Below are 14,974 nucleotides of genomic sequence, written 5' to 3'. Positions count from 1 at the left end.
CTGTTCTTGGGATACAATAAGCTTAATTCCACAGAAGTCATTTAGTGCCAGGTTTCTGCAGAGAGGATTTGAAAACCTCAATTTCACAGCTATTGCTTAGACCAGCCTGAAAAAGATGGGGAGAAATTCTGATGCTGGTGCAGGGATGAGTAGGGATCTACTCGTAACTGATATGGTATCTGTCATCTAGAACATCCACGGGACTTAAAAATGCCTGGTACTGTATGGAGACAGAGCAGGAAGGTCCTGTCCCATCTCATAATACCTCATCATACCTATCTTGAGTGGTACCACTTTCAGAAGCGGAGCCTGGGTGGGCTTGCACAGTGCTCAGGTGTAAATGTTGTGGTTGTGGTGTGTGTTTTTCCTGAACGTCCCACGCAGAAGATACAGCTCTGCTGATACATCTGCTGGTCCCAGATGAGGTTGTTCACCTGGTGTAGAAGACCAGCTCTAACAGTTGAAAGGGCAGTCACGTGTAATTGTGGGGTGGCTGTACTGCTGTAGTTTCACTAGCATAGTTTAACAGTACAAATTATAATTGTTGACTTTGTGGTGTTCATTATACCAAATCATTCCACGATCTCAGGGGTTTCTGTGTAGAATTGTTGCTGAGTCGTCAGTTCTAAGTCAAGGGCTTTTTTTCTTTAATTTGTAACTTCTGAAATCCCTCTACACCCCAATCCGTGCAAATACGTGATCAATTCCTCTTCTGTGTATTTTTCACGGTTTTTCTTCCACCTCTTAAAACAGAGCAAGAGATCAGCTTTGATTTAAAGCTTTGGTCTGCTCATGGTAGATATCATACCTGCTTCAACCTTTTGTATCACATTCTTTAATTAGTTACATCCTTTCTGTTCCTATTCCAGTCTTAATTTGAAGTCAGATCACTGGTTTACTAAAACAATTCCAGAATCCATTACCTTGCTTCTATCCCCAGTGCTTTCTGAAGGTTGAATTGTAGTGGCACTTCGCTCTTATTTACCTTGCTGCTCTTCCAGCACAGAGTCAGCCCAGGCACTCACTTTCAAGAGAACAAAAGACGCTTCTGCTGGGACAACATCATGCTCCTGCTTTTAGAGAGGTAACACAAGGCTACGCTGTGGAAACAACAAAGACAAGGAGGGTGCTGAGGTGCTCACACCTTGGGAAAGATGCTTCAGAGGTACCGTACTACTTGGGGAGGCCTGATCTGCAGGCACAAACGTGCCAAGTTGGCTTCCCCGTCTCAGGCTTTGGCCTGGCCTCAGAAATGGCCCCTCTTCTTGTCCTTGAGCCGGTTCCTGCTGCGTGGCATGGTGACTGGGCAAGATGAGCAAAGGGAAATGAAACCTCTTTTCAAAGGCACTGCTGCAGTGACTGTCTAAACTGGAGCTGGCTTTCATGGGAACTCATGTGAAATTTGGACATAACCAAAGATAATATAGATGCTGCCTGGTTTTCAAGCATCTAGAGAATCACTCGGATTAGTATGTATTGGTGATATGTTATTGCCTTCAGCTCTGCTGAGTTATCTCCTGTCTGAGAGGAGGGGGTAGTACTGTAGACATCTTGTCTAGGGAGGTCGATTTGAGGATTTATTAAACTGAGTGTGAGGCAAGCAAAATTGCCTAATACACAAGCTAGCTACACCTTGAGAGGGAGTGCTTAGAAATCACTTATCTGCTTTTTATTAAATTAGCATTGCTGTGTTGCACTTGTGACTCAGACCCATTTTGGGCTGCCTTAGATTTAAGCTTGAAAACAGCTGACAGAGGTGCATAATTCAGTTCGGTTTTGCAGATCAGCCCCTGCTGCTGGGTGGGGTCAAACAGTTCTTGGATGTGTTGGAGATGGAGGAACAAGTTAGGAAGGTGGTGTGGGAGGTGACGTATTTCTGGAGGGGGTTTCCCTTGTGCTCTAGTGTTGGGCTTTGACCTGCTCCCAGCTGCCCATCACCACTGCCTGGTGGCTGCCTGTTGTCCCCAACAAGCCTTGACAGACCTCATTGCTAACATGACCAAGCTCCCTCTCCTTCCCCTGAATCCACATGGGCTGCCTTTTGCCTGCAGTTCCTGTTCATTCATTGATTTGGCTTTGCTTAAAGGACAATTGCTTTTGACAAGACACAAATGCTACTCTGAGACTCAGCTTTTCCCTGCGGGAGCTTTGTCCCTCTGCTCGCGTGGGACAATGGGAAGGTCGGCAGGGTGAGTGCTTTCAAGGCTGAGTCCTTCAACTGGGCTGTTAGGGTGCCTATGCAGGGCTCCTCCGTGGTGTAATACTGTAACAAAAGTGAGTCTGGAGGGTGGGAGGAATGCATTAGTGCTTAGGCAAGTCCTTTGCTCACTAATTGCTACAGGAGCCTTTATGAAGGTCTGTGCCAGAGTCTTCACACGCAGCCGTCTCAGTTCAGCTGTAGATGGGCCACACTCATCCAGAGAGCACCACTGCTGAGCACATCCATGGAGCAAATGGGCATTGGGCTGCAGGTGGCTGGGGCACCTGAAAAACGAAGGCTGTAGACACCTGACTGAAGTGTAGCTAACGCAGTGGATGAAAGCAGAGTTCGTCTCTCTCCCCGTGACACCCCACATGTCTGTGCACAGTGGGCATTGCCTCCCCACAGAGCTGGCCTGCCCCGCAACAGGGCTGTATCCCAGGGTGTCCGGCCGGGAGCAGACCTGCTGCTGCCAAAAGAATGTGTGTGAAAGGCCTGCCCTGCAGAGCTTGGCTCAGCTCAAGTCAGGCGTCTCTCTTGCACCATGTTTCATCTGGTTTAGTGACTGCTGAGAAGCCTGCCAGTCTGTGTATGTTGAGAGCAGTGTTAGTAGCCTGGTTTTTATAGATGGTGCTGTAGTGGGAATGGTTTGCTGTCCAGAGGAGGGGGGAATTCCCAGACCAGACCCCTGAAATGCGTGTAAAAAGCTGCTATATGGTTGACCCAAGGTAAATCTGGGCTCATCTGGAGGGAAACTGCTGGTAGGTGTGTATATCCATGGCACTGGTGATCCACCACGCTTGCTGACGTGGTGGAGAGGGAGCCATGGGAGGGGGCAAGGCAAAAATGAGAGGAAGAGCTTGGCAGGAGAGCATCCGGGTTTTCATGACAGGTATGACCACCTCTGAGCAGTATGGGTGCGATGAGGTTCCCAAAATTATTTTGGGCTGCTCAGGAGGAACAAATCTCTACAGCAGTTTGTTCTGCTGGGCTGGGAGGAGGGAACTATTTGAAACAGCAAGATAATGCAAAGCAGCATTGTTAGAAATACTGAAACAACCTCCTGCTTATGAGCTCTCCGGCAGATTCCTGGAAACGACCATATGACAAAGCTGCAGGTTGAAGTAGCTGCCAAGATTAATAAGCAGAGACCTGACCCTGGTGGTGGGAGGGCTGAGAATGGTGCTGAGAGTGCACTGAGACAATGCGTGGTGTAGTTATACCAGTCGGATTGAAGTGCTTGTTAATGGATTGATCTCATCCAAGTCCATTAGGAGCCATAAGGGCTGCAGATAAAGGCTTGGAGGAAGCAGATTAGTGATAAGAGGCTGAAGAGAGTGATCATTAAAACGAGTACTCATTAAAATGCTTATCCAAAAAGACATCCCAGCAGTGGACTGAGGTAGGACCAGCCCTGCACTGCTCTGGTGAGGAGGATGTGAGTCAGTACATAAACAGAGAACCCTCTCCCAAGCAGCTGGGACATATGAGGACAGGCAGGTGACACTGCAGTGTTGTAGGTCCTCCTAAGGAGAGGAGGAGATGGCAAGACCAAGCGAATCTCTTAACTAACGTATTTGCTTCTGTGATAAATCACCATTCAGTGGGAGATTCTCCTGTGTTTGTGCTCAGCTCCTGAAAGCTGCTGTCCTCTCTCACAGCTGGTTACTTGGTTTTCTGCTAGCCATCCACAGCTTTCCAAAATTTTAAGAGCATAGAGAGGCTTGTGTTAAAACAGCATGCTCCTTCCTTCATTACCTGCCTAACAAAAATTATGTAATGAGCAGTGACAACAAGAATACTTTTTTGTTATACAATTAAAGTACTGAAGTCCTAATTAGTTCATACCCCAAATACCCCAAAGCAAATTACTAACAATTCTGTCTCTAATAAAGCAGACAAGATGTTACTGTTAAACCTGGAGTGGTTTTCCTAGAAAGAGCTGGAGGTTTGAAGATGTGCAGGAAGGTGCCACTCCTACACTTGGCAGTCTTGCGTGACGCCAACTGCTTGTGTCGTGGGTGTGCGACTGTGTGTGCATTGCACTGACACAAAACGTGGGCTCGTGTCTCCGTACAAAATCATTCTGCTCTGCTTGTAATGTGAAGGTCTTTAAAGGCTTGCTGCTCCCGGCCTCACGGCCGGCCTGTTGGAAGGAGCTGTGCCAGGACAGGACTAAGTCTTCTCCAGGTTTCCAGAAGACACTGTGCAGTAGCAGGGTGTCCTGACTGGTAGTGGTAAAGGCCTTTTCACCCTGAATGATCATGACTTGTCACTGCACGCTGCAAGACAGCTTCATCCAAAAATTAAGGGCTTGGTCTCAGTGAGTGGGTTTTCCCCGTTGTTTGAATTTCTCAGCTCCATTCTGTTCCATCTTGCTGATCTGCTGCTGCTTGCTGTCACTGATGCCAAACCCTTATGTATATAATTTAGGTTCTTCTGTAAATTAGTCCTTACACTCTCTTAATGGTGCCAGCTGGGCTCATCACCTATAACCAGTGCTTGTCCCCCCTTCTTGCCCTGCTTTCAGGAAACCAGGTAGTTCATATGATATACTTGGGTCCTAGAGGGTTATCCTAAATCGCAGACCACAGCAGCTGTTGGGGCTGGTTAACTGCTGCCTGACTACTCCCCTCTCTTGAAGGAGAGGAAAAGTGTAGGAAAGGCAACTGAAGACTAAGGCCTTCATGGCAAGGGTTATGTATGAGGTGGAAGTGCTGGGGATGCAGATGACAGCAGTCTGAGAGGAGTATGTACAGTAAGATTTGCTGAGTCAGTCTGCATTGTAGCTACAAGCTTCAGAGCTGCTGTGAATGGTGGTTGAGCTCTCCTGTTTGGAAGAAAGCAGAACCAGAGCAGCCCAAGATGAATTGGTTCCTGTCCTTGCTGCAGAAGATGGCAGACCTAGTGTTGAGCAGTTAACATGTAGAGTACCATGCAAGCATTTGCTCCCGAGTCAGGGATTAAAGGAAGATCTGTCCCTTTCAGTCTGGAGGGAGGGGGCAGTGAAGGGAACTACTTCTTGGAGGCAGTTGTGCAGTGTGGTGGTTTTGTGTCCCGGGACACATCTGTTTTACTGGGGGTGAGCCTGGAGCTGTGCTCAGCCACTGCCTGGCAGTGGTCCTGGCCCATGCCAGGCTGGTTTGGCTTTCCTCATTCTCAGAATGATTTTTTAGAGTCTACAGTGTGTCCTCTGAAGGGCTTCCGAACACCTGTCCAGTGCCTGCACCCAGAAGGAAAGCAGTGTTTTACTTGTTTTGTGGGGAGGTAATAGAGTCCCTTTGGATTCACTGCGGTTGGGTTGCCCCATGCTCTTGGAGCACTGGACTGATTTTGTGATAGATGTGGCATCTTTGGTTGCCCTGTGGGAAGGGTGAATGAGGGTTTAGCTGACACTGAGCATAGGATTCTGGCCAAGCATTTTGGGCTTTAAGTATATTGAAATGTGCAGAGGGCTGTGGTCATCTGAGCTGGCTTCTTGCCTTAAGTTCCTCTCTTACAGGACATTGGCATTCCCCTTACCGCAGGGTTTTCCCTCCCCAGGGCAGGCGGGCAGCTGGTGGTGTTCTGGAAACACCCTCTGGTTTGCTGCGAAGGGAAGTGGGGGAGTTTGTGGTGTGCATGTGTGCTAGGAGGTTACAATTATGTGTTCTAGGAAAGACTCGGGTACAAATTCTTACGGCTTCGCGAATGTTGGTTTGCCTGGATCAGCCTTTGGTTTACTAAAAGCAGTAAGAAGAAAGGGCTATAGCTTTGTTTGAGTGAGGTTTCTTGGGTTCTTCAACATCCTCAGAAGACAGGTAATGCTCCAGCAGGATGGTGGCATCTTGGATTTAAAGACTTTAAGACCATGCACCAGTTCTGGCACCTATTTTGATTCATTCACTGCATTAGCTGTGCAAGGAAGGGAGGCGGGTAGAGACCCCAAAAGTATGAGAGCTGAAATAACATGTGTCTTAAAACTTGCTGTCTTTTTGCTGCCAGCTCTTGACTGAATGAGGTCAGCTGCCAGTCCTGAGACAAAGATTAGAGGAAACAGGCACCCAGACAACAGCTAGCTGTCAGGACCCCACTAACCAGTGGTTTTGCTGTTGTGCAGAATCTGAGTGCGGGGCTGCCCTCAGGACAGATCTGCCATGACGAGCAGCGGCTGGAGGTGATCTTTGCAGATCTGGCCAGGCACAAGGACGATGCTCAGCAGCGCAGCTGGGCACTCTATGAGGATGAGAATGTCATCTGCTGCTACCTGGAGGAGCTGCTTCGCATCCTGGTGAGTAAATTTTTCTCTTTATAGGCAAAGCAGACAGTCCTGGTGAAGTTCCTTTTTTCTGACCTCCTTCACCCCTGTGTTGCCATCGGGTCTGCTGTTTTGGAGGGCATAGGTTTCTTGCGCATCCCTTACTGTCAGTGTGATGCCCTGCCCTCCTGCCTAGGGCCTGCAGTGCTCTTGAACTGCCTTCCACACCACCTTATAGAGCTGTTCTGAAAAGAGTTACAGAACTGTCCTTCATGGTAGCTGTGATATTATCACAGGAGAATATAAACCCTCACCTCCAAAACTACAAACTCTCACCCTGCGGACACCTAGAAGTTTGCTGTGAGTGTTTTGCACTCCTAGGCCCATATGAAATGTCTTCGATTTCAAACATCCTCTGTGGCTGGGAAGTACCTGCGGGGTGAGGCCCATTAAATGCAAAGAAAACTCCGGTTGTCTTGAAAGTGAGCTTCAAAGCTATTTTTGTGAGCAAATATAAAGTATCTCACCACATCTGTGTGTACAGGAGAAGTACATCCCTGTAGTGAGCAGCAGTAGCAAATACTGTCCCGGTGCTGTCGCTAGCATGTACACCCCTTCTGTGTAGAGGAAGCGTGATGATACGGGAGCTGCCGCTCAGTGCGGTGACATGGTCTGTGTTATGGGTGCCAGTGTGGGGTTTGCTCTTTTGTGTTGCTCTCCAGTTCTGACATAAGCAGAACAGATACTTTTTTGTGTGATAAATGCCAGTATCTTTGTCACTCAACATATGGCCTGTGCCGCCTCGCTGTGGGCCTGCAGGGCAAGGCAGAGGGGGGGATTTTGTGCAACCATTTCCTCATAATTTAGGAGTGGGAGATGTACAGTACATCTCAGGATGGGAACAGTGCTGGAGCTGCCCTTTGTTAATTGCATGATGCACTCATCAAGGTGCTGCTCGGGTCATGGGTGTTTTAGATGTTTTCAGCCCGAGACATGCTGTATGGCAGAGACGTTTCTCAAGAATTCACTTTGCAGAATCTGTAGGGTGGCAGTTCTTGAGCTGTCTTTGCGCTCTTCCTTCAGTTTCATTGTGAGATGGTTGGGCTGGGGCTACTGAGATCTGAATGCAGCTGGCCTCTCTTGAGGTCCCTGCAGCAGGCACCTTGCTGTTTTGATGTGCCACTGGGCTGACCTGTTCATTCCTGCTTCCAGACAGATGCAGACCCAGAAGTTTGTAAGAAAATGTGCAAGAAGAATGAGTTTGAATCCGTCCTGTCCCTTGTGGCATATTATCAGATGGTAAGGTGACAGAATGCATCAAATCTCTCTTTTTGACATTTCCCTGAAGATGCAAAAGAGCAGGGTTGATGAATATATGTAAGATGTTCCTCCTGGATAGGGCTGTTCTGTGAACTAGATGGAGTTGCAGCACATCCCTTTTGCATGCTGGCTAATGCCAGTGCTATGTATGCAAGTTGTGTGGAAGAGCAGAGGATGCTGTAGACTTTGAAGCAGTAGCTAGTGGTGTGAAGGATAAAGCTTGCTGCTTTTATTAGCTCCATTGAGGGACAGAATCAGCATTGCTAATATCTAGAGAAAGGATTTCCAAGGATACCTTGGGAAAGCTGACAGGCTGGACCACTCCTTTTTTAATTGATGCACTCCTGTGCATTAGTAAATAGCTTTGTTTAGGAAAGTAGATTGTGAGTAGAAGCCTTGCGAGTGAGGAAGGAAATCAGCATTCAGAGGAAGAAATGGAAGTTTTGCCTTCAATGCCTATGCAGTGTTGCTTCACCCCACTCCATCCTGGAATGTGCTGTTGTAGGAGTCTGGGGGGGTTGGAAACTTGTCCCCATCTTGTTCCTAAGTCCCCAGCTACAGCACATCAAGCCTTGTGGCATTTAGCTTTCATCTGGCACTTCTGTGTCTAAACCCAGAGCTCAGCATCAGGGGGCTGTAGCATATTTGGGAGCAGTGGGAAGGCAGGCTGGGCATAATGGAGCCTGCTCTTCTCTTCAAGGAAGCCTGACCAGGTGGAGAGCAGTTGGCTCTCCTGTCCTGGCTGCTGTCATGCCTAATGCCAGGCCTTGGCACACTTACGTTCTCTGAACCCTGGTGTTGCTGGCTGAAGCTGGAGTATGAAGGTTACCCCAGCACCAGAGCTCCTGTGGGGAGCTGCAGGTTGAGCATCATCTTTGCTGAAATCCCTGCATGTCCCAAAAGCCTCTGCTCCCAGCACAAACCCAACAGCTTCACAGGAGAGGAGCTGCTCCCATCCTGTTCATTAACCATCACATGCTGAAGAGGGTTTGCAAATATTGTGTTGTCAGAAAACCTCCTCCAGAGCAGCATTCGCAAAAAGTTCACTGTGCTCAGAGAATCCTGGCTACCCAGCAAATTAAATCTCTGTTTGCTGGGGATGGGTATAGGTAGTTGATTTGTATTATATTTAGTGAATGAAGTGGGGCATTTCAGATCTGAGCTCTGGCTGCTGCATGCCCTCAGACCACACATGCCAACAGCGTGTAGGCAGCCCAGCGCTGAATATTACTGTAAAATGACTCCTATGCTGTTGTTAAAGCTCATAGATCTTCTGGGTTCAGAGTCACACTGGGAGGGTCTGTAGCTTCCCAACAGCAGGAACTTCTAGCCAGTTGTCTCTGCCTTAGAGTGAGCCCTCATCTGGGACGCCATTTCATCTACTAAATTGTTTTTGCAGGAGCACAGGGTGCCGTTACGGCTGCTGCTGTTGAAGTGCTTTGGAGCCATGTGCAACTTGGACGCTGCAGTCATCTCAACGCTTGTAAACTCTGTGCTGCCGATGGAGCTGGCCCGGGACATGCAGACTCACACTCAAGGTGAGCCAGCGCTGCTGTACCCAGGTCCCCAGGAACGTGTCTTTTCATGAGATGATTTATGGCAGCACTGGTAGCCCCTCACTGCCTGACTGTTCTATGTGCCCAGTGCTCTGGGGAGAATGGTGTCTGGTTTTGAAGTTGTTCAGGTTATTACATCTGTAAGTGGAGAATGCAGGGGAGGGGATGTTTCAGTCCAGTTGTGCAAGGCCCTCTAGCTTTTGAACATGCCAGTAATGATCTGCATCGCTTCTTGTAGATGTCTTAAAGCACATTTTAAGCTGTTCATTTTGTTTCATGATGCTGACAAGAGACACCTGCAGATCTCAAGGAAGATCTTTGCAGCTTCTTATATGCAGTTTTTCTCAGCACTCTACACCAGATCTTTGCAGTGTTTCTTGCTGATGAGTGAGATGTGTGCTGGTTAAAGCTCTCTCCACCGCTGTACCAAGGGAGATGGTAGTGCTGTTAACAAAGTTGCAGCCTTGGTCCTCTGCAGGATACTGCCACAGCCCTGCTTTCCCCAGCATTTTGCTTTCCATACCTAGACTTCACCCTCATGTTCCTTCTACATCATGCTCCTGCTCCCTTTGTTAGGATGAGCTGTCCCTGCTATTAACAGGAACGCCCTTCCTGTCCTTTGAGCTCCATGTGCTCAAATGCTCGGTGGTGGTGGAGTGGTCAGATTTTGCTAGCGTTGTCCCTCAGATCTCCTGCTTAGCCCAGTGTCCTTTATCTCCCAGCAGCCAGGAGCAGATGCTGAGGAAGAGCCCAAGAACAAGGTAAACGTGTAGTAATACTCCTGTGACAATCCATTCCAGGTCCCCACACATGCCTGGCCCTGGGCAGTCACAGCTTTGCTCCCCATTTTGGAGTCAGCCTGTAGGTCACCAGTGCTGGCAGTGGCATATACTACTTTTTCCCTTAAAGGGATATTGAAAATCAATTGTTTTCTACTAATCATGACCCACAATTACAGTAGCTGTTGAGTGACCACGTGGATCAAATCAGAAGAGCCCCAGCCTTGCTGCCCTGATTGCAGTGTGTAGCCTGTTGGTTTGCTGCGGGCGTCATGGAGCTGTGGAGAACTATAATTTTGTGATGAGATTGTGTAGGGATTGACAAGTCTGCACAGAACAGGGACAGTCACATCCATTTGATGTGAGCCAAGTAAATGTCCAAGATGACCATCTTGGATGTGCATAATAGAAGTCCCTGTTCCCAGCATCCCACCACAGACTGTGCCAACCCGACTGTGTGGTGGACAGGGATGATGGGGCTAATCTGGAAAGGGGTGAAAATAAAGCCTGTTGCAGAAGTCTTTGTGCTCGTCTTTGCTTAGATGCTTTGAAGTGCAGGCATTTCAAAGGTGAGGAGTGCCTGAAAAATAATGTTTCAGCTCGGGGCAGGGCAAAGCACTGGTGGTGTAGTGTGGGACCAAGTTCATTACGCCTGCATTGGCTGAGCTTTCTCTTTGTGCTACTGCTGCTTCTCAAGTCTATGTAGTGAACTTACCACACTGTTGGTGTTTTATCTGGTTATGCATGAGAAACTTCTTCTCTGGGGTGAGATTTTACTGCTCAAGAAGCAAATCATACTTGGTTATGGGACTATGACTGTGCTTCTGTGGCAACATTACTCCTGATTTTGTGCTGCCAAAAATAAACTTTATCATGCATCCGTCATTAATCCATAGATTGTCTCCAGTTGAGCGTTTTCTGTACCATGCCCAAACAGGCTTCAGTTTCCTGCTCTGTTCCTCAAACTGCCTTTGTGCAGGGAGGGCTGGTTGCCCTTCTTATCCCTTGCCTGGTCACAGTGTTGCTGTCCAGGGCGTTTTGCCAGGGGCTGTGTCATCCCAGATAGCACAGCTAACTCAGGCTCTTGACATGATGGAGCATTCAGCTCTGACCTACATGACTTTGCTGATCTCCACGTGGCACTTCTGGTTGAAGCAGGCATATCTCCTAGCAAGTGTTAGCTCTGCTTTGGGGACCTAAAAAGCATTGCAGTGGAAGTGGGTGAAAAGTGGCTCTGCTGTGTCCTCCAAACTGCCCACCTGCAGCTCTGCAGCATCTCTTCTTTCCCTAGCTTTGTCTCAAAGTGAGGGATGTTTTTCCCCTCCTTGCTGTAATACATAAGCAGTACAGTCAAAGTGTGAAAAGCTGCTTGTCCTTTGCTGACAGACCACTTCTGGTTACAGGAGCCTCCCAAATCAGTGCCCTGATCCTGTGCTGCCTTCCTCGTGCTAAGCCTGTGGCAGGTGCTTGCACAAATGTCATCTGTGTGGCATTTAGTCCTCTTGGTCTTCACAGCAGGGCTACAGAGAAGTAACCATCCTTGACCCAAACGTGCCTGTTCCTCAGAGGTGTTTTAGGGCATTAGTAGTTCCCTCCTGCCATTCTGGTGCTTACTGCTCTCTGTTCTGCCAGCAAATGGCAAGCGGTACCTTGTGTGAAAACATGACCTTGAATCCTAGAACAACTTGAGCTTATTTTGGCACTAAAAACTGGGGAATAGCAGCTCATCTGTGACATACCGTGGAATAGCTAATCCCTTCTGTGGATGACAGGGGCCAGAGCAATCGGTGCCAGTACTAAGCAACTGGGGAGCTTTGAACTGGCTGCAGCAGCTCTGTGGGATCCCTCCTGGCTTGTTACTGAAGAGCAGCCGAGGCAGAAGCTCTGTGTGTGGATGCTGGGTGCCTTTGATGAGAAGGCACATTACGCTGGGGCTGATGCAGACATGTTGGCTGCTGGCCAGTTCTTCTGCCAGATGCTTGGGTCTTATTGCTTCTGGACAGCCACTTCCCTTTGCTGTGGCTGGCCTGCACATCTATCAGTGTTAGAAGAGCTTATAATAAGCCACAGCGAGGCAGAATTAGCCAGAACAATTCCAAAGAAAACAGACGGGGATAATCCAGTCTGTAATCGTGACTTTCTCCCTTGTTGCAGCTCAGCGTACATGCAAGTCAGCTGTTGGGCTCTTTTCGCTTCAGTTGTAGACAGTTGTGTCTGCTCTCAGTGCCTGGATTTTGCACTGCTGTGCTTAGAGGTTGGAAGCAAAGTCTTTGAAGGCCTCTGAGAAATACCTTTCATACACAATAGCAGCTTTCTTAACCAGTACCTCAGCAGACTTTGGAGATGCAGTCTGGTGGGCAAACAGCCACATCTGTCCTGCCTTTCACGGCCACTTGAGGGATGCTTAGCAGTCTGTCGTCAGCAGAGTTCCTCTGCTTCAGGAGAGTTGTATTAATGCTATTTACTTTTCTGAAGCCACTGGTGCTGCTCTGGAAGTAAAAAAAAAGCTGTACTTTGACTGACAGTTACTCCGTTCTTCAGTGTGGTGAGTCTTGGATGGGTCTTGCTGCAGCTGAGACACTCGTGAAGTCTGTGCTGAGTGAGTGCACTGGGTTAATCTGGATTTGCCCTGAGTTCAGCTTTCTGACTGGTTTCACCTTCCTTTGATTCAGCATCCTTAGGCAAATACAACAAGATTTGCCACCTAGTAGTGGAGTTTGCTGTCAACCAGGATGAATGGACATCAGTTCATGGCAGATGGGCCAAGGACATGTAAAACTACCCTCCCCCCTCCCATCTCTAATCTCTTCCTCCATATTTGCTACAACCACACGTTTATCAGTGGCTTCTGGTTTCAGATCGTTATTTCATTGCTCCTGATGTGATGAGGGAAAACGTTTTGTTCATGAAAGCCTTACAAGGAACATGGGAACAGCAGGTCCATGTGTCTACCTACTGCGGTATCCTGCCTCTGATACCCAGCTCCTGAAGCTGTGGAGGGAAGAATGAAGAAGTTGTGTGGGAACAGTTTGTCAGATTCTTTTTTCTGCTACAGTGAGCTTTGGCATCACTGACACCTTATAGCTGAGAGCTTCTTATATAAGTATGAATTATATTTAAGTCATTGAATATCCTCCCTCTCTGTTTACCAAGAGTAAACAGCAGTTTCCAGCTTTCCTTTGCTGCCACATGGTCTAGAGCGCTCTCCTACAAACTCTTAATCTTGTTAATGCTGTAGTATCTCTGGTTAAGCCCCAAATGATCTATATTTACTTAAAGTATTTGCTATTTGAAAACTCTGGCATCTTGTGGAGCTCTGACAAAGTCTGCATGTTCTTTGTTTATAGAGGCTTTGCTCACAGAGCTGACTTTCCCGGGGCACAAGGCTGGAATGATTCACTAGCATTTTTCCCCCTGTGCTAACAGTAAATCTAAGAGCTGCCAAGTGTTGCAAGTCCTTTGGCCAAGTCCAGGAGTATGTGGCGACAGTGAAGGTGTCAGTCTGTGCAGTCAAAACCAAACTGCAGGGTGCAGGTGCTTAGAGATGGGTTGATTTGTGCATAGAGAAGTGAAATGTCTTAAAGAGTTTTGAGGAGGTTCTGGAACCCGCATGTGTCATGCAAGGAAACAGTATGTTGGGAGAAGCATCATACACTGAAGGGACTTTTTCCTCTAATGAAAAGTAGTTTTGGTCAGTTTTTTATAAATACAGCCTCAGTTTCCTTGTAACAAGTGTCCCTAGGCTCTTTCTGGGAGATATAGCTGAACTTTATTTAGCCAGTATGTGTGGTAACCTACTTTATAAAAATAATGCTCCTTTTCCGATCATCTTCAGACTTGCTGAACTGGATGGAGGCTATATTTGATGATGACATAGATCCTATTCCATGACTCTCTTTGCTTCTGCAAATAGCTATTGAGGTGTATCCATTAATTACAGTGCAGGAAAGGCACCGGCTGTGGTTCTGTGGAGCATTCATGTACAGCTGCTGCCAACAAAAATTGTGTTGGACTAGCAGGCTGCGGGATGTATTAATGCTGGAGACACGTGTGGCCTGGGAGGTGGGCAGATGCACAGTCCGAGCCGTGAGCAGTGATCTGGTCTCCCCAGAGACCTTTTATACCTCCAGGCAGAGCTGAGGTAGTGAAAGTAGAGCAGTGCAGAGACAGTAACAAGCAGCGTAGCTGTCCGGGGGTGGTGTTGGTTGGAACAGTCAGTATTTTGAGGTGGCCAGATGGATGCTTTTTCTGGGTTCAGTAATTACATAACTATGGGATGTGTCCTGGGACTGTGCAGGGGCGGTTTTTAATTATTCAGATCAAGTTTGCCCAGATCCTCTTTAAGTGGAGAGGAAAAAATCAAGAATTCTTGTTGTGATTATTTTTACATTGCTTTGGAAACGCATGGCACAGAAGGTGTGTGGTGTGCTTAAACAGGGGAAAAAACACCCTTATAGCTGAGTAAATACAGGAACGAGGAGCAGTCTAATCAGTGTTAAATGTCTGTATTAAATGTGTGACTGCCCAGCCGCAGCTGGGGAACATCCTCAGAAGAACTAATAGCAGGACCTTTATCTTGCAGATCATCAAAAGATGTGCTACTCTGCACTGGTGCTGGCAATGATGTTCTCCATGGGGGAGCCCCTGCCGTATCATCACTACGGTAAGAGCAGCTTACGGCTTGGTAGGACAGCAGAACTGATGGTGGGACACCTGGGGCACACCAGCAGACACAGGGACAGGACCTGTCCCCGTGGCTAGGGTGGAGGCAGCTAGGGGGAAAGCCCAGCACAAGCAGGGCAAGAGCAGGGTCTGCTCTTTATCAGTAGAGCCTGGCTGTCAGAACTCTAGGCTGAGATGCCAGATTTCCAGAGAGCAGCAC

The 14,974-nt window shown here is 48.0% G+C and overlaps 1 protein-coding gene across 4 annotated transcripts in view; it reads left to right on the top strand.

Annotated features, from left to right (window-relative positions):
• NCKIPSD (NCK interacting protein with SH3 domain) overlaps positions 1-14,974 on the top strand; it is a 54,688-nt gene that overhangs the window by 32,559 nt on the left and 7,155 nt on the right. For all 4 annotated transcript variants that reach the window (XM_074836135.1, XM_074836136.1, XM_074836137.1 and 1 more), the window contains exons 6-9: positions 6,300-6,470; positions 7,650-7,736; positions 9,157-9,295; positions 14,675-14,755. In XM_074836135.1, the coding sequence (XP_074692236.1) occupies positions 6,300-6,470; positions 7,650-7,736; positions 9,157-9,295; positions 14,675-14,755 (478 nt within the window). The remainder of the gene's footprint in view (positions 1-6,299; positions 6,471-7,649; positions 7,737-9,156; positions 9,296-14,674; positions 14,756-14,974) is intronic.

Source organism: Strix aluco, chromosome 11 (genome assembly GCF_031877795.1).
Source record: "Strix aluco isolate bStrAlu1 chromosome 11, bStrAlu1.hap1, whole genome shotgun sequence".
In the NCBI taxonomy this organism is placed as follows: Eukaryota; Metazoa; Chordata; class Aves; order Strigiformes; family Strigidae; genus Strix; species Strix aluco.
The sequence above is the reverse complement of the archived record's forward strand: the minus strand, read 5'-3'. Positions and strand labels throughout refer to the sequence as shown.